This window comes from Heterodontus francisci, chromosome 2 (assembly GCF_036365525.1).
Source record: "Heterodontus francisci isolate sHetFra1 chromosome 2, sHetFra1.hap1, whole genome shotgun sequence".
NCBI classification, from domain to species: domain Eukaryota; kingdom Metazoa; phylum Chordata; class Chondrichthyes; order Heterodontiformes; family Heterodontidae; genus Heterodontus; species Heterodontus francisci.
Window position 1 is genome coordinate 132,987,851 of NC_090372.1, and position 19,478 is coordinate 133,007,328.

A 19,478-nucleotide genomic window follows, 5' to 3' on the forward strand; every position below is an offset into this window, starting at 1 on the left:
ATCCCGACTCTTGGCTAACCAACAGAAAACAATCCTCTATCCAAGCTAATAAATTGCCCCTAACCCCATGTGATCTTACCTTGTGTATTAACCATTTGTGCGGCACCTTATCAAATGCCTTCTGGAAGTCCAGATATACTACATCTCCAGGATCCCTGTTATCCATTTTGCTTGTTACATCTTCGAAGAACTCTAGCAAATTAGTCAAACATGATTCATCCTTCATAAAACCATGCTGACTCTGATGAATTGGGTTTTGATTTTCTAAATGTCCTGTTATTACTTGCTTAATAATGGATTCTAACAATTTCCCAACGACAGATGTTAAACTAACTGGTCTATAGTTTCCTACTTTCTGCCTCCCTTCCTTTTTGAATAAGGACGTTATATTAGCATTTTTCCAATCCACTGGAACCTTTCCCGCATCCAGGGAATTTTGGAATATTAGAACCAATGGATCCACGATCACTGCTGCCACTTCCTTTAAAACCCGAGGATGCAGGCTATTAGGCCCTGGGGACTTGTCTGCCTTCAATCCCAATAGTTTGCTCAGTACTTTATCCCTAGTGATGATGTTGTTCTAAGTTCCTCTCTTTCTATAAACTCTGCATTACCTGTTACTATTGGGATGGTACTAGTGTCCTCCACCATGAAAACAGAGGCAAAATACTGATTTCGGTGTCTCCGCCATTTCTGTGTTCCCCACTATTAACTCCCCAGTCACATCCTCCAAGGGACCAACATTCACTTTAGCTACTCTCTTCCCTTTTATATACTTATAGAAGCTTTTGCTATCTGCTTTTATATTTTGCGCTAGTTTTCTTCCATAATTTACCTTTGCTCTTTTTATTACTTTTTTAGTAACCCTTTGTTGATCTTTAAAAGTTTCCCAATCTTCCAGCCTGCCACTGGACTTTGCAATATGGTATGCCTTAGTTTTTGTCTTTATGTTATCCTTAACTTCCTTGCTTAGCCATGGATGTTTTTCCCCCTCCTACAATCTTTCTTCTTCTCTGGAATATATTTTAGTTGGGAGGAATTGAATATTTGCTTAAATATCTGCCCCTGCTCATCAACTGTCCTACCTTTTAGTCTTCCTGCCCAATCCACTAGGGCCAAATTTGACCTCATGCCTATGTAATTACCTTTGTTCAACTCTAGAATGCTAGTGTGGGACTCTAGTTTCTCACCCTCAAACTGAATTTGAAATTCTAGCATGCTATGATCACTCTTCCCTAGAGGATCCTTAACTATGTGATCAATAATTAATCCCACCTCATTACATAATACCAAATCTAGAATGGCCTGCTCCCTAGTTGGTTCCACAACATATTGCTCCAAAAAACAATCTCTAATACATTCAATGAACCCTTGCCAATTTGATTAATCCAGTCTATATGCATATTAAAATCACCCATGATTATTGCTGTACCTTTCTTACACGCCCCCAGTATTTTCTGGTTTATGCTGTGCCCCACTGCAGAACTACTGTTCGTGGAGCTATAGATTATTCCCACCAGGGACTTCTTTCCCTTGCTATTGCTTATTTCTACCCAGACTGATTCTACGTCTTGATCTCCAGTGCCTATATCATTTCTCACTACAGCACTGATCTCTTCCTTAACTAACAAAGATACACAACCTCTTTTTCCTTCCTGCCTATCCTTACGAAATACTGAGTACCCTTGGATATTCAATTCCCAAACCTGGTTTCCCTGCAACCACGTCTCAGTAACTGCCACTAAATCATACCCATTTGTCTCTATTGCACTGTTAACTCATTAATTTTATTCCGAATGCTTCGTGCATTCAGATACAAAGCCTTTAAGTTTGTTCTATTATCAAATTTCCCTACTCTTGTATGATTCCTTGGCGCAATACGACGTTCACACGTTCTCTCCCTACCTTTTATTTTCTGTTAACAATCAGATCACTAACCTGCACTTCTCCCTTCTCCTTAAACTTTGATTTCCTAATTTCCCATGCAACTGAACCCTCACCCCAACTATTTAGCTTAAAGCCAGAGTTATGCGATTCGCCAGGACTCTGGTCCCAGCATGATTTAGGTGGAGCCCATCTAATCGGAACAGCTCCCTCCTTCCCCAGTACTGGTGCCAATGCCCCATGAATTCGAACCCCATTTCTCCCACATATTAAAGAAAATGTATGCATAAAAACTTGGAGGGAAATGTAGTACAAGGACCTGAAAGCGTTGATGTTGGAGACAGTCAGAGCAATCCCTCCCACACTAGTGATGTAACAGTCACATGGTAATGGGCTTGGGAAGAACAGGTTAGCAGCACGAAGGATGCTAGCTAGAGAGGCTTGTGGAGAGTATAAATAGAGATGTGTAAACAATAAGATATTAGTTGACCTTATCCAGACTCCGAAACTTTAATAATGCCTTAGCGTGTCTACAACTAAAACACAATTTTTATTTTAAATGACAAATTGATCAGTACACCAGAGGGCGCTCATTTCAAAGATTTCTCTCAATTGTGAAATTAAAATACCAGAATGCATATTAGTGATACAGTAATTTGAAGTTTCCTTCTGATCTTTTGCCACAGTAAGAGATTAACTAACATTTACTTTGATTTAAATTCAGGGGACCTTCAGTGCTACTTGTCTGCACTGAGTGCTGCTGGAGAGTACAGTATGTGAAGAAAGGTATTTGGTAAGTGAGTGGATTTTACAGGTTAATCTCTCAAGTATAGTTTTTGTTTTGATACATTAGCAATTAAGTGAAATTACTCTTAAGTTCAGAGGCAAGTTAGGTTTCTTACAGTTTCAAACAGGGGTATACAAACTCTGAGTAGCTGCAGCTGGTTAATTAGGTAGCTGACACATCAATGTTTTCAGAGGGTATAAATTCAGGGGGCTCTCAGTGCTGCTTGCCTGCACTGAGTGCTGCTGGAGGGCAAAGTGTGAAGAGGGAGTTTGGTAAGTGAGGAAGTTTGGTAAGGAGGGGAACTATAAATAAATTAAGAAAAAATTAATTTAATTAATTTAGTACAATAGGGATGGCAAGACAGGTGATCTGTCACAGATGCAGCATGTGGGAGTTCCTGGATGCCACTGCAATCCATGGCAACCACGTCTGTGCTAAGTGTCTGCAGCTTGAGGAGCTTGGGCTCAGAGTCATTGAGCTGGAGGCTGCGCTGCAGACTGCGATGCATCGGGGAGGTGGAAAGTTATCTGGACACTTTGTTCCAGAAGGCCGTCACACCCCTTAGTAGAGGGTAATCTGTTTTGGTCAGCGGTCAGGGACAGGAGGATGTGACTGTGAGTCAGGCAGGTAAGGGGATCAAGAAGGACGGAGCAGAGACGCCTCAGCCCTTGCAATTGAGCAATAAGTTCAAGGTTCTGGCAGCATGCATGGACAAGAGCAAGGGCGATAGTGTGGATGAGCAGACTGACCATGGCACAGGAAGCCATTCAAGTGGGGGGTGCAATAAGGAAAGTAGCGGTAGTAGGGTGACAGCAGAGTGAGGGGGATTGACACTGCTCTCTGCAGCAAAGAGCGAGAGTCCAGAAGGCTGTATTGCCTGGCCGGTGCCAGGATTCGGGACATCTGCTCAGGGCTGGAGAGGAACTTACAGTGGGAGGGGGAAGATCCAGTCGTCGTGGTCCATGTAGGTACCAACGACATAGGCACGACAAGGAAGGAGGTTCTGCATTGTCAGTGTGAGGAGCTGGACACCAAATTAAGCAGAACTTCAAAGGTAATAATCTTTGGATTATTGGAGTAGAGCAAATAGGATTAGAGAAATGACTGTGTGGCTCAAAGACTAGTGTGGGAGAAATGGGTTCCGGTTCGTGGGGTACTGGCACCAGTACTGGGAAAAGTAGGGGCTGGACCGTTGGGACAGTCCACACCTGAACCGTGCTGGGACTGGTGTTCTAGCGAGTCACAAAACTAGGGAAGTAGAGAGGGTTTCAAACTATATAGTGGGGGCAAGGGATCAAATTTGGAAAGACGTGGTAAATCCAAGAGTAGGGACAAGGCAAGAGAAAGGTATTAATATGGGAAAAGATAAATGGACTGTGACAGGAAGGGACAGTGATTACAAATCTAAGAGTAAATCAGCAGACAAGGCTAGAGGTTACAAAAATAATTCTTTGGCCTCCTTATCTTCAGAGACAATGGGTAAGCGCCTGGAGGTGGTCAGTGGTGTGTGGAGCAGCGCCTGGAGTGGCTATAAAGGCCAATTCTGGAGTGACAGGCTCTTCCACAGGTGCTGCAGAGAAATTTGTTTGTCGGGGCTGTTACACAGTTGGCTCTCCCCTTGCGCTTCTGCCTTTTTTCTTGCCAACTGCTAAGTCTCTTCGACTCGCCACACTTTAGCCCCACCTTTATGGCTGCCATCCAGCTCTGGCGAACGCTGGCAACTGACTCCCACGACTTGTGATCAATGTCACAGGACTTCATGTCGCGTTTGCAGACGTCTTTAAAGCGGAGACATGGACGGCCGGTGGGTCTGATACCAGTGGCGAGCTCGCTGTACAATGTGTCTTTGGGGATCCTGCCATCTTCCATGCGGTTCACGTGGCCAAGCCATCTCAAGCGCCACTGACTCAGTAGTGTGTATAAGCTGGGGATGTTGGCCGCCTCGAGGACTTCTGCGTTGGGAGATACGGTCCTGCCACCTGATGCCAAGTATTCTCCGGAGGCAGCGAAGATGGAATGAATTGAGACGTCGCTCTTGGCTGACATACGTTGTCCAGGCCTCGCTGCCCGAGAGCAAGGGACTGAGGACACAGGCTTGATACACTCGGACTTTTGTGCTCCGTGTCAGTGCGCCATTTTCCCACACTCTCTTGGCCAGTCTGGACATAGCAGTGGAAGCCTTTCCCATGCGCTTGTTGATTTCTGCTTCTAGAGAGACAGGTTACTGGTGATAGTTGAGCCTAGGTAGGTGAACTCTTGAACCACTTCCAGAGCGTGATCGCCAATATTGATGGATGGAGCATTTCTGACATCCTGTCCCATGATGTTAGTTTTCTTGAGGCTGATGGTTAGGCCAAATTCGTTGCAGGCAGCCGCAAACCTGTCGATGAGACTCTGCAGACACTCTTCTGTGTGAGACGTTAAAGCAGCATCGTCAGCAAAGAGGAGTTCCCTGATGAGGACTTTCCGTACTTTGGACTTCGCTCTTAGACAGGCAAGGTTGAACAACCTGCCTCCTGATCTTGTGTGGAGGAAAATTCCTTCTTCTGAAGACTTGAACACATGGGAGAGCAGTAGGGAGAGAAAAAAAAATCCCATAAAGTGTGGGTGCGAGAACACAGCCCTGTTTCACGCCACTCAGGATAGGAAAGGGGCCTGACGAGGTGCCGCTATGTCGAATTGTGCCTTTCGTATTGTCATGGAATGAGGTGATGATACTTAGTAGCTTTGGTGGACATCCAATCTTTTCTAGTAGTCTGAAGAGACCACGTCTGCTGACGAGGTCAAAGGCTTTGGTGAGATCAATGAAAGCAATGCAGAGGGGCATCGGTTGTTCGCGGCATTTCTCCTGTATCTGACGAAGGGAGAACAGCATGTCAATGGTCGATCTCTCTGCACGAAAGCCACACTGTGCCTCAGGATAGACGCGCTTGGCCAGCTTATGGAGCCTGTTTAAAGCGACTCGAGCAAAGACTTTCACCACTATGCTGAGCAGGGAGTTTCCACGGTAGTTGTTGCAGTCATCGCGGTCACCTTTGTTTATAGAGGGTGATGATATTGGCATTGCGCATGTCCTGAGATACTGCTCCCTCGTCCCAGCACAGGCAAATCAGTTCATGCAGTGCTGAGAGTATAGTAGGCTTGGCACTCTTGATTATTTCAGGGGTAATGCTGTCCTTCCCAGGGCTTTTCCGCTGGCTAGAGAATCAATGGCATTACTGAGTTCCGATTTTGTTGGCTGTACTTCCAGCTCATCCATGACTTGTAGAGGCTGGGCTGCATTGAGGGTGGTTTCAGTGACAACATTCTCCCTGGAGTACAGTTCTTGGTAGTGCTCAACCCAGCAGTCCATTTGCTTGCGTTGGTCAGTGATTATGTCCCCTGATTTAGATTTGAGGGGGGGCGATTTTCTTGATGGTTGGCCCAAAAGCTCTCTTAATGCCATCATACATTCCTCTGATGTTTAATAAGACATAACTAAAGGCACTGTATCTGAATGCACGTAGCTTTCGAAACAAAACAGATGAACTGATAGTGCAAATACAAATAAATAAGTACGATCTGATAGCCATTACAGAGACATGGCTGCAGGATGGCAGAGATTGGGACCTGAACATGGAAGAGTACATAACAGGAAGCTAGGAAAAGATGGAGGGGTGGCTCTGTTAATTAATGATGGTATTAGCACAATAGAGAGGGATGACCGAAGTTCAGGAAACCAGAATGCAGAAGCGGTTTGGTCGAGATGAGAAATGATAAAGGGAAGAGGTCACTTGTGGGAGTGGTGTAAAGGCCCCCTGACAGAAACCACACAGTGAGATGAGCTTTAAGGGAAGAAATAATATGTGCTTGTCAGAAAGGTACAGCAGTAATCACGGGGGATTTTAATCTACATACATAGAGATTGGAAAAATCAGATGAACAAAGATCGCCTAGATAAGGAGCTCATAGAATGTTTTTGTGATAGTTTCTTAGAACAGCACGTTCTGGAGCCAGAGAGCAGGCTATACTCGGACCTGATATTGTGCAACGAGATAGGATTAATGACCTCATAGTGAAGGCACCCCGAGGCAGTAGCGATCATAATATGACTGAATTCACATTCAGTTTGAGGGAGAGAAGAGTGGGTCATAGTGTTAAACAGCACAGAAACAGGCTATTCGGCCCATTATGTCTGTGCCGGCCATGAAGCACCTATCTATTCTAATCCCATTTTCCAGCACTTGGCCCCATAGCCTTGTATGCTATGGCATTTCAAGTGCTCATCTAAATACTTCTTAAATGTTGTGATGGTTCCTGCCTCACCACCTTCAGGCAGTGTATTCCACATTCCAACCACCCTCTGGCTGAAAATACTTTTCCCCAAATCCCCTCTAAATCTCCTGCCCCTTCCCTTAAATCTATGGCCCCTGGTTATTGACCCCTCCGCAAAAGGAAAAAGTTTATTCCTATCTATCCTATCAATGACCCTCATAATTTTGAATACCTCAATCAGGTTCCCCCTCAGCCTTCTCTGCTCTAAGGAAAACAACCCAACCTATCCATTCTCACTTCATAGCTGAAATGCTCCAGCCGAGGCAACATCCTGGTGAATCCCCTCTGCACCCTCTCCGGTGCAATCACATCCTTCCTATAATGTGGTGACCAGAACTTTAACAGTACTCCAGCTCTAACATAACTAGCATTTTATACAGCTCCATCATAACTTTGCTGCTCTTATATTCTATGCCTCAGCTAATAAAGGCAAGTATCCCATATGCCTTCCTAACCACCTTATCTACCTGTGCTGCTGCCTTCAGTGATCTATCGGCAAGTACGCCAAGGTCCCTCTGACCCTGTGTACTTCCTAGGGTCCTACCAACCATTGTATATTCCCTTGCCTTGTTAGTCCTCCCAAAATGCATTACCTCACACTTCTCAGGATTAAATTTCATTTGCCACTGCTCCGCCCATCGTACGAGCCCATCTATAATCATCCTGTAATCTTAAGGCTTTCCTCCTCACTATTTACAACACCTCCAATTTTAGTGTCAAATGCGAACTTACTGATCATGCCTCCTATATTCACGTCTAAATCATTCACGTACACTACAAACAGCAAGAGTCCCAGCACCGATCCCTGCAGCACACCAGTGGTCACAGGTTTCCAATTGCAAAAACAACCCTCGATCATCACCCTCCGCCTCCTGCCACTAAGCTGGTTTTGGATCCAATTTGCCAAATTGCCCTGGATCCCATCTCCAATGTGGGACCTTATCAAAAGCCTTACTGATGTCCATGTAGACTACATCAACTGCTTTACCCTCATCGACACACCTAGTCACCTCCTCAAAAAATTCAATCAAGTTTGTTAGACATGATCTCCTCCTGACAAAGCCATGCTGACTATCACTGATTAATCCCTGCCTCTCCACATGGAGATTAATTCTGTCCCTCAGAATTTTTTCCAATAGTTTCCCTACCACTGCTGTTAGACTCACCGGCCTGTAATTACCTGGTTTATCCTTGCTACTCTTCTTGAATAATGGTACCACATTCGCTGTCCTCCAGTCCTCTGGTACCTCTCCTCTGGCCAAAGAGGATTTGAAAATTTGCATCAGCCCCTGCTATCTCCTCCCTTGCCGCACACAACAGCCTGGGATACATCTCATCTGGGCCTGGGGATTTATCCACTTTTAAGCCCACCCAAACAGATAATACTTCCTGCCTTTCAATGCCAATTTGTTCAAGTATATCATAATCCCCCTCTCTGATCTCGACACCTACATCTTCCTTCTCCATCGTGAACACAGATGAAAAGTAATCATTTAAAACCTCACCTATATCCTCCGGCTCCACACACAGATTGCCAGTTTGGTCCCTAATGGGCCCTACTCTTACCCTGCTTATCCTCTTGCCCTGAATATACTTGGAAAACGCGTTTGGATTTTCCTTTATCTTGCCCGCCAGTGTTTTTTCATGCCCCTCTTCGCTCTCCTAATTACATTTTTAAGTATCTCCCTACACTTTCTATACTCCTCTGGGGCCTCTGCTGTTTTCAGCGCTCTGAATTTGCCATAAGCCTCCTTTTTTCCCTGATCCAACCCTCTATATCCCCTGACACCCAGGGTTCCCTGGATTCGTTGGTCCTACCCTTCACCTTTACGGGAACATGTTGGCCCTGAACTTTCACTATTTCCTTTTTGAATGACTCTCACTGATCTGATGTTGACTTTCCTACAAGTAGCTGCTCCCAGTCCACTTTGGCCAGATCCCGTTTTAACATATTGAAAATCGGCCTTCCCCCAAATCAGTACTTGTATTTCCAGTCCATCTTTGTCCTTTTCCATAACTACCTTAAATTTTAGAGTTATTGTCACTATCCCCGAAATGTTCTCCACTGACACTTCTACCACTTGTCCGGCTTCATTCCCTAGGAATAAGTCCAGTACCGCCCCTTCTCTTGTCGGACTTTCTACGTGCTGGCTCAAAAAGCTCTCCTGTATGCACTTTAAGAATTCTGCCCCCTTTAAGCCTATGGGGGTCTAAGACTAGTATTTTAAAGTTAAATAAGAGCTACCAAAAATGAACTGGCAAAGTAGGTTAAGGGATAGGCCAATAGAGTTGCAGTGGCAGACATTTAAGGGGACATTTCAGAATACACAGAAAAGACACATTCCAACAAGAAAAATTCCAAGGGAAGGACCCACCATCCGTGGTTAACTAAAAAAGTTAGATCGTATCAAACTTAAAGAAAAAGCATATAATGGTGCAAAGATGGGTGGAAGGTCAGAAGATTGGACAGAATATAAAAATCAGCAAAGAACGACTAAAAGATTAATAAGGAGGGAAAAATTAGAGTACGAGAGGAAGCTGGCGAGAAATATAAAGACACATAGTAAGAGTTTCTTTAGATATTTAAAAATAAAAAGTTAACTAAGTGAGCGTCGGTCCTATAGAAAGTGAGTCTGGCGAATTAATAAGGGAAAATAAGGAGAAGGCAGATGAACTGAGCAGGTATTTTGCATCGGTCTTCACCATAGAGGATACAAGTAACATCCCAGAAATAGCTGTAAATCAGGAAATGGAAGGGAGGGAAGAACTAAAGAAAATTACAATCACCAGGGAAGTGGTACTGAGCAAATTGTTGGAGCTGCGGGCTGACAAGTCCCCGGGTCCTGATGGACATCATGCTAGGGCCTTAAAAGAAGTGGCTAGTGAGATAGTTGATGTGTTGGTTTTAATTTTCCAAAATTCCCTAGATTCGGTGAAGGTTCCATTTGATTGGAACATAGCCAATGTAACTCCTTTATTCAAAAGAGGGACACAGAAAGCAGGAAACGACAGCCAAGTTAGCTTAACATCTGTCTTAGGGAAAATGTTAGAAGCCATTATTAAAGACGTTATTAGCAGTGCACTTAGAAAAATTCAAAGTAATCAGGCAGAGTCAACATAGTTTTGTGAAAGCAAAATCATGTTTAACCAACCTATTGGAGTTCTTTGACGAAGTAACATGTGCTGTGGATAAAGGGGAACCGGTGGATGAACTGTACTTAGATCTCCAGAAGGCATGTGATAAGGTGCCACATCAAAAGTTATTGCGGAAAATAAAAGCTCATGGTGTAGGGGGTAACATATTGGCATGGAGAAAAGATTGGCTAGCTAACAAGAAACAGAGAATCGGCATAAATGGGTCATTTTCTGGTTGTCAGGATGTAACGAGTGGTGTGCGACAGGGATCAGTGCTGGGGCCTCAACTTTTTACAATTTATATAATTAACTTGGATGAAGGGACCGAAGGTATGGTTGCTAAATTTGCTGATGACAGAGATAGGTAGGAAAGTAAGTTGTGAAGAGGACATAAGGAGGCTACAAAGGAATATAGATAGGTTAAGTGAGTGGGCAAAGGTCTGGCAAATGGATTAGAATGCTGGAAAATGTGAAATTGTCCATTTTGGCAACAAGATTAAAAAAGCATATTATCTAAATGGTGAGATGCAGAGGGATCTGGGTGTCCTCGCACATGAATCACAAAAGGTTAGTCTGCAGGTACAGCAAGTAATTAGGAAAGCTAATAGCATCTTATCATTTAATGAGAGGGGAATTGAATACAAAAGTAGTGAGGTTATGCTTCAGCTATACAGGGCATTGGTGACACCACATTTGGAGTACTGTGTACAGTATTGGTCTCCTTATTTAAGGAAGGATGTAAATTGCTGAAAATACAGACATGCTGTCGAAGCTTTTCGTCTTGCACTCATCAGGATAATCCTCACGAATGCGAATGTAAGGGAAACAACAACTTTATACTGTATGAGAAGAGAGTGCTGATTTGTTGGCAAGTGAACTCTGGTCGAGGTGTTGCCACAGAGAATGCACCAGTTTACGGTGACAGGTAACTGCCAAACTTTGTTTGAAATTTAAACCAAGTCGCTTGACTCTGATTGGTCAAGGCGTTGCCCTGAGGAATGAACCAGTGAATGGCTGTCACTTATTTTGTTTAGCTGAAACAAGTGCAATGTTTGTACATGTTCTTTCTGTCTACAAAGAACAGGGCCTTGTGTATTAATAGATGTAGCTTCCAGTACACGCAACTGCGCCATACTGCAAGCCCTGCTGACAATCTTAAATTGGTTGTCAGCATAATTCTTAGCACACTGAGGATTATTTAGCAAATGTTGCCCAATCGCGGAATCACATCTAATGTTGGACACTGTGTTTTGAGTTTTGTAAGCACGAGCTGGTTGGGTGCAGGCTGTACCTTGCCCGTTGCGAACAGCGGCCTTATCGGCAATCTCGTACATAGGGCCTGAGCCATTTGCTCACCATGCAAGCCTGATACTGAAATATGGCAAATCAAAGACAACCTGTGAGACAATGGCTACTCTGAACAGATCATTTCTCACTGTATATCGCACAAACTGATGAACGGGCCTAAGGCCGTAATTTTCAACCCTGAAAAGTGCACAGTCTACCTCAAATTACCCTAGAAGGGTAATGTACCCCAAAAATTTGAGCAACAGGGAAGCTAACTGTTTCACACTGCTACTATGCAGTCGCAACACGTGTGGTGTTCGCCACTAACAGGATGCTGTCATCAAGCCAAAAAGATGTCCTGCCTATAAAAAAAAAAAAATCACACAAATAAGTAATGTGATATATGAATTTCAATGCCAGTGTGATGCTAGGTATATAAGCCATATGTCCCAAAAACTGGCAGATTGTAACAATACGTCCCTTCCGCTGTTCACAAAGGGCAATGTACAGGCCCTACCCAACCAGCCCATGCTTGCAAAACTCAAAACACAGTAAAGGCCGGCAAGGGTCTGCAAATGAAACCCGACTCGAACCCGACAGAAGCACATCCGACCCGAGCCCGAACCAGCCAGAGTCCTTTCATTTTTCCCTGCGCTCGACCTGACCATCAGTTAACCTACCTTCCGTTTTTCACTTCGTTACTTATCTGCACAAGCTTAAAAAAACTGTAACTAAACAACCTTTCTAGTCCAAAATGTACATTAACATTGGAGCCACTTACCGGAGTGGTAGAGTGTGTCCGGCCTGGCCCGACCCGAGCCCGAATGCCGGACCCGGAAGAGACACCCGACCCGGACCAGACACGTCGATGGGTCCCGTCGGGATTAGGTCGGGTAGCCATGCTCTAAAATACAGTGTCCACCAGTATATGTGACTCCTCGATTGGACAATATTTGTTAAATAATCCTGTGTGCCAAGAATTACGCTGACAACTAATTTAAGATAGTCAGTAAAGCTCGCAGTGTGGCACATTTGTGCGTACTGGAAGCTACATATATTAATACACAGGGCCCTGTTCTTTGCAGACAGAAAGAACATGTATGAACATTGCGAATAAGCGACAGCCATTTGTTGGTTCATTCCTCAGGGAAATGCTTTGACCAGAGTGTCAAGCTGCCTGGTTTAAATTTCAAACAAACCTTGGCAGTTAACTGTCAGTCACCATAAACTGGTGCATTCTCCATGGCAATGCCTCTACTAATCAGAATTCACTTGCCAACCAATCAGCACTCTCTTCTCATACAGTATAAGTTGTTGTTTTCCCTTACATTGATATTCTTACTGATTGTCCTGATGAGTGCAAGATGAAAAGCTTCGACAACACGTCTCTATTTTCAGCAATACGCAAGTTCTGTACTACCAAAGGATGTAAATGCGTTGGAAGCAGTTCAGAGAAGGTTTACTCGACTAATACCTGGAATAGACAGTTTGTCTTATGAGGAAAGGTTGGACAGGCTAGGCTTGCATCTGCTGGCGTTTTGAAAGGTAAGAGACGACTTGAATGAAACACATAAGATTCAGAGGGGTCTTGATAGGGTGAATGTGGAAAGGATCTTTTCTCTTGTGGGAGAATCTAGAACTAGAGTTCACTGTTTAAAAATAAGGGGTCGCCCATTTAAGACAGGTGGGGAGAAACAGTTTTCTCTCTGAGGGTTGAGAGTCTTTGGAACTCTCTTCCTCAAAAGGGGAAGCAGAGTCGTTAAATATTTTTAAGGCAGAGGTAGATAAATTCTTGATAAGCAAGGGGATAAAAAGTTATTGAGGGTAGGTGGGAATGTGGAGTTGAGGTTACAATCAGATCAGCCATGATCTTATTGAATAACTGAGCAGGCTCGAGGGGCCGACTGGCCTACTCCTGCTCCTAATTCGTATGTTCGTATGATTTATCTTCAGTTTCATAATTATAGTACAGAATGCAAATATGTAAAATACACTGATTAGCATTTCTGAATAACATGACAATCAGTCTGGAAACTGAACCAATCAGATCTGATGACTACTGGTGAAGTTATGGGAAGTACTTTTTGTTGAAAGTTTTCCCACTGTATATTCAATGTATTCAACATTTCAAAACTGAAATATTATGCTCCAGCCAACAGTTAGAGGAATATAGGAACAGGAGTAGGACATGCAGCTGCTCAAAGATCTTTCACCATTCCATGAGATCATGGTTGGTCTGTATCCTAACTCCATTTACCTGCTTTGGTTCCATATCCCTTAAAACCTTAGAATTGAAAAGCTATTGATAATAGATTTAAAATGTATTGAGCTAGTATTGTCTGCCTTTTGTAGGAGTGTGTTTCACAGTTATATCACTCTGTGTAAAGTAGCATTTCCTAACTTCTCTCCTGAATGGTCTGATGATTTAAAGATCATGTCCCCCTGTCCTAGACGCCCCCATCACTTCTGGAATGCATGTTGACTATTACAATCAGCTTTTAGATATTCTATTACATCTTTGAGTAAGAATTTCATCCATCTTTCCTACCAACGTTAAGCTAATTGGTCTATAGCTCCCTGGACTTGTTCCATCTCGCCTTTATAGGAATCACATTCACTGTCCACCCAAACTTCTTTTAACGTAAGGATGCAATCCAACAGATGAGTAGTTTTATCGTCTTTAGATAGGATTTATCTATCAATTATCACCCTGCTTTCTATCTTAAATGTCATCATATGTGTTTTGTTCTCTTTTAATGCCATGTCCACTATGTTAGTCTCCCCGGTAAATAATTACTTTGTCTCAGTATTTAATTCCTGGTATTTCTCCAATTACCTGTGAGGTTATCAGGTGCATTCCTTAGTGGTCTGAAAAATGATCAGGAGAGGGTTGTATGTCTGTAGAATACATTTATACTCCTTGATAGTTTAATTTCATTGTTTCTCTTTGCTTTCCTAATTGTTTATTTGACTTTTTCCCCCCCCCAACATTTTCATATTCGTTTTGTAATTCTCTCCTTTATTATCTATGCACTTCGTGTATGCATGTTTCTTCAGTTTCAACTTTACCTACATTTCTTTGCTCATCCATAGTATGCATTACTGGCTAGTTTGTTCTTGCTTTTTCATGGGATGTCTCTCTCCTGGACTCATCACAATTGTAAATGCTTTCTACTGCTGTTTTATATCTATTTGTGCTGAATTTTTTCAGTTCTTTCCTTTGAAATCAGCTTTCTCCAATTTATTACTGTGGACTTTGCCTTATTTTATGTCCTTCTTAATCTTTATCTTAAACCTTATGTTGTGACCGCTGTTGTCCAGATGTTTCCCTACACTTCTCTCAACTTGTTCAAATCTTAGAACTACACGGAGATACTATTTGGAATGTTCGGCACTATACCTTCAAAAAGGGAAAGGTTCACTAAAGGGGGCTCAACTAAATGACCAGGATAAATTTTGAACTCAAGTGCTTTAAGTTATGAAAAAATTTGCAGAGCTTCTCTTGAAATCACAACTTCAGTAATTTTTGAATCACAAGTGGGCGTTTCCACAGGCTCTGATGACTAGCAATTAACAGAGCTAAGATTAGGTAGCCATTATCCACGATTATTTATACATTCATTAGTTAAGAGGGTATAGAATAAAATATTACACTGACAAATATAAATAAGTAATGGCCCAACCTGATAGTAAGGATGGTGCAGAAACGAGTCTGGACAGCCAGCCAAAGCCATGTTGATTTCTCTCTTCAACTAAATTTCCCACATAAATGACATCCACGTCGTACAGCAATATTTAGAATCTGGTAATTTTGAAGGAAATGGAATGAATCAGGGAGTCACCTGTCGAAACAGACAACATTGTGAATTTATACTTCTTTACAGTAATGATTTGGCTACAAGGATAATGTTAACTTTTGACCATGCAAATGGTTCAAAAATACACTATCTGCTTATCGGAGATGAGCACAAGGTCAGGATGAATGGGTTGAAATTTTTGTTCAAGGAACAGCTATTCTTAAAAACCAGGAAAAATGGTTTCATGCTGACACTCAGCAGGCATGTAAATGTTTCACTTTCCATGCAACTCTTGAATTTAGTGTGAAGTACATCATTCAATAGCAGCTTACCAGACAATCAACGTCATGGCTACAAGAGAAGGGCAGAACCTTGGTTCTTAGCAACTAGTGACTACCCACCCCTGACCCGCTCAAACCTATAAAATCTATAGGGCTCAAGTCAGGAAGACGATAGAATACTCACCTGGATGGCTGCAGCTGCAGCAATCCGAGAAACCAGACACTATCCAGGACAAAAATATCCTACTGATTGGAATCCTTGCCTTTGGACTTAATATCTCTACTGCCCACCGCTGACACAACGTGGTTGCAGTACGTACTATCTACTGAATGCAATGCTGCAGCTCACCTAGCTTACAACAGTACTGCAGACTCCCATGACCTCTACCAATACAAAGGCCAAAGGCAGCAGGACTTTGGGAAAACTGTTACCTCATCTCGAGTCACATGTTGACTTAACTTGCACATTTCCCATTACTAGATCCAACAGTGTTCGCTCTCTCAAACATTTACATACTGAGTAATAAAGGGGCCCTGCACAACTTCTAAAAATTTAATTCCTCTAACCTTTTTCCAACCTAACAGTTTATTTGGGGGTAGTTAAAATATCCCACAATTATTATTCCATGTTTACCTAAAGAAAAGAGTGGGCATAAAAAGAAATGAGGATTGATTTAGAAGTAACAGTTAACAGCTCAGTTATCTGATAGATTTGTTTTGGGATAAGTCATAAAATTAACCACGGAGAGCAAATACATAGAAATTTATTTGGACTTTTTTTGAAGGCATTTCATAAAGCTGCACGTGAGAATTTTGACGAGGATCAAGTCTCAAATTATATATCGATTCGACTACTTGGCTGCAGCCCCGAGTCCTATAGAGTTCATACAATAGAAAAAGATATTAAATTTCACTTTATAACCAAGCTTTACGCTGAGGTGAAAAACAAAGTGAATCCTGACAACGCAGCAGCCCACTGACATCATCAGAGCGCTCCAAGCTGCGCACATGCACAAAGGGTCTCCTGCGCTCAGTGCGACGCTGCGCATGTGCAGCCTGTATCTTGCCAGTACTAACTGGCGCATGTGCAGGAAAACACTAACCCCCCCTCGGCCACACGCTCCAGGCTGCTCGCTCCCCCACCCCACCCGCCTTCCAGGCACTCGCTCCCCACCGCCACCCTACTCTCCAGTCGCTCGCTCCCCGATTCCCCCCACCGCCCCCAACCTGCTCTCCGGCCGCTCACTTCCCACTTCCTACCAACCTCCCATCCTTCCAAATGCTAGCTCTAGGCCCCACCGCTTCCCTCCTCTCGGCCATTCAGTCCAACGTTCGATCGTTCTTCACCGCACGGCGGGCCGCGAGGGGTGATGAGGAACAGGCTGCATTTGCGCATGTGCCAGTATTCCGCCACCTAGTGGTTGCGTTGTCAGGAAACACAGCCAAAAACAAATAGATCAAGTAGCATCCAAAAAAGATCAATGTTAAGAAAAATGGGCAAAATTGAAATTCCCATCCAGCACCATTGGTACCAAAACTACAGTGGTTTAAGGTGGTGTCTCACCACCAACCAAGAATAACTAGGGATGGGCAATAAATGCAAATTTGCCAGAATCACAGATTCCATGAATAAAGTAGGTCACTACAAAAGGTTCTGGGAAATTACATGAGCACGCATCGGAAAATGTTAAAAATTTCCTTCTCAAGCAGAGAAGCTAAATAGTATATTGCCTCTGTCACAGTACCAAAATGACTCTGAATGTCACAACTGACATCCTGTATGACTGTGACACAAGTAAACTATCCCTCCTTGTCCTTCTTGACCTGTCTGCATCCTTTGACAGTTTTCCTACACAATCCTGCTCCAAAGCCTCTCCACCATTGTCCAGCTGGGAGGTACTGCTCTCACCTGGTTCCATTCTTATCTATCTAATCGCAACCAGAGAACCACTTGCAATGGCTTCTCTTCCTGCTCTTGCATTGTTATCTCTGGTATCCCCCAAGGATCTAAACTTGCGCCCTATTTATCATCTTCATGCTGCCCCTTATGATCATCAGAAAACAGTAGGTTTTCACGTGTATACCGATGACACCCAAATGTACCTCATCGCCACCTCTCCACTGTTGTTAAATCAGACAGTATGTCCAACATCCAGGACTGAGAACACCAAAGCCAGCGCTTTTGGCCCACACTACAAACTCCACTCCCTAGCTACTGATTCCATCCCTCTCCCTGGCAACTGTCTTGAGGTTGAATCAGACTGCGCGCAATCTTGGTGTCATATATGACCCTGAGATGAGCTTCCAACCACATATCTGCGCCATCACTAAAATTGCTTATTTCCACCTGCTTAACATTGCCCAACTCCACACTGCCTTAGCTCATCTGCTGCTGAAACCCTCCTCCGTGCCTCTGTTGCGGCTAGACTGTTCCAACAGGCTCCCGGCCAGCCTCCCATATTCTACGCGATGTAAACTTGAAGTCATCCCCAAAACTCTTGTGTCTTTACTTGCACCAAGCCATGTTCACCCATCACCATTGTCCTCGCCGACTTACACTGGCTCCTTAAAACCAACCTCTTTGACCAAGTCTTTGGACACCTGGCCTAATATTGCAATATGCAGCTCAGTATCAATTTTTGCTTCATAACGTTCCTGTGAAGTGCTTGGGACGTTTTATTACTTTGAAGTTGCTATATAAATACAAGATGTTGTAGTAAGAGCTAAGGGTAGTCTTTTCTATTTAGCATGTGGTCATAACAATGTCACAAATTAACAAAAGCAAAATATTGCGGATGCTGGAAATCAAGAACAGAAAATACTGGAAACACAGATCAGGCAGCATCTGTGAAACAGATTTAACGTTTCAGGTCAATGACTGTTCAACAAAACCGAGATGTAAAATGTTTTAAACAAGTAGAGGCAGGGCAAAACAGGGGGGTGGGAGAAGAACAAAAGGGAAGGTCTGTGATAGGGTGGAAGGCAGAAGACATTAAATGACAAAGGGATGATGGTGCAAGGTAAAAGGGGCTGGGATAAAGGGACAAGTAAAAAACAAAAATAAGAGCAAAGCACTGCGGATGCCAGAAATCTGAAATTCTGACAAAGAGTCATCGACCTGAAATGTTCATTTTGTTTCTCTCCACAGATGCTGTCAGACCAGCGGAGTATTTCTGGAATTTTCTGCTTAGATTGAAGAAACAAAGGTGTGTCTAGAGGTGGTGTAAATGGGTAAAGCATCAACAGCTGCCATCCAAAAACAAAAAAAACCTAAATAATGGGAACAGTGGTTATGATCTGAAATCACTGAATGCAATGTTAAGTCCAGAAAGCTGTAAAGTGCCTAATCAAATGATGAGGTGCTGTTCCTCGAGCTTCACTGCAATAGTATAGGAGGCAGAAGACAGAAAGGTTGGACTGGGAGCAGAGAAATAAAATTACAGGCCACCAGAAGCTCAGGGTCATGCTTGCGGACTAAATGGGGGGTGTTTTGCAAAGCAATCACCCGATCTGAGTTTGGTCTCCACAATGTAGAGGAGACTGCATCATAAGCAAATGAATACAGTATGCTAAATTGAAACAAAGAGTAAATTGTTGTTTTAACTGGAAGGAGTGCTTGGTGCTCTGAATGGTGAGAAGGGTGGATTTTAAGGGGCAGTTGTTGCATCGCCTGCGCTTGAATGGGAAGGTACCATGGGAAGGGGAGGGGCTGATTAAGGAGAGATGGGAATGATCCCTTCGGAATGCTGAAAGGGGATAGAAGGTAAGATGTGCTTGGTGCTGGCATTGTGCTGGAAATGGCAGAGGATGATGCATTTAATGTGGAGGCTGGTTGGGTTGAAGATGAGGACAAGGACCACTCATACACAGACACACAAATAAATAAAATAAATAAAAGTCTTGGATATTGGAATACAGTAAAATTTCAAGATTTGCTCATACCAAACTTGGAGGTGTGACAAACAGTGAGGATATCAATTGAATGCAACAGGA

At 43.3% G+C, this 19,478-nt stretch overlaps 1 protein-coding gene across 10 annotated transcripts in view; it reads right to left on the reverse strand.

The window, feature by feature from the left end:
- grb10b (growth factor receptor-bound protein 10b) overlaps positions 1 to 19,478 on the reverse strand; it is a 272,599-nt gene that overhangs the window by 197,237 nt on the left and 55,884 nt on the right. For 4 of the 10 annotated variants that reach the window (XM_068010950.1, XM_068010957.1, XM_068010940.1 and 1 more), the window contains exons 2-3: positions 15,091 to 15,249; positions 80 to 192 (exon numbers count right to left, since the gene is read on the reverse strand). The exons of 2 other annotated variants lie outside the window; for them this stretch is intronic. In XM_068010950.1, the coding sequence (XP_067867051.1) occupies positions 80 to 166 (87 nt within the window). In that variant the 5' untranslated portion in view covers positions 167 to 192; positions 15,091 to 15,249. The remainder of the gene's footprint in view (positions 1 to 79; positions 193 to 15,090; positions 15,250 to 19,478) is intronic. 4 more of the 10 variants (XM_068010990.1, XM_068011000.1, XM_068010981.1 and 1 more) reach the window with 2 other exon arrangements.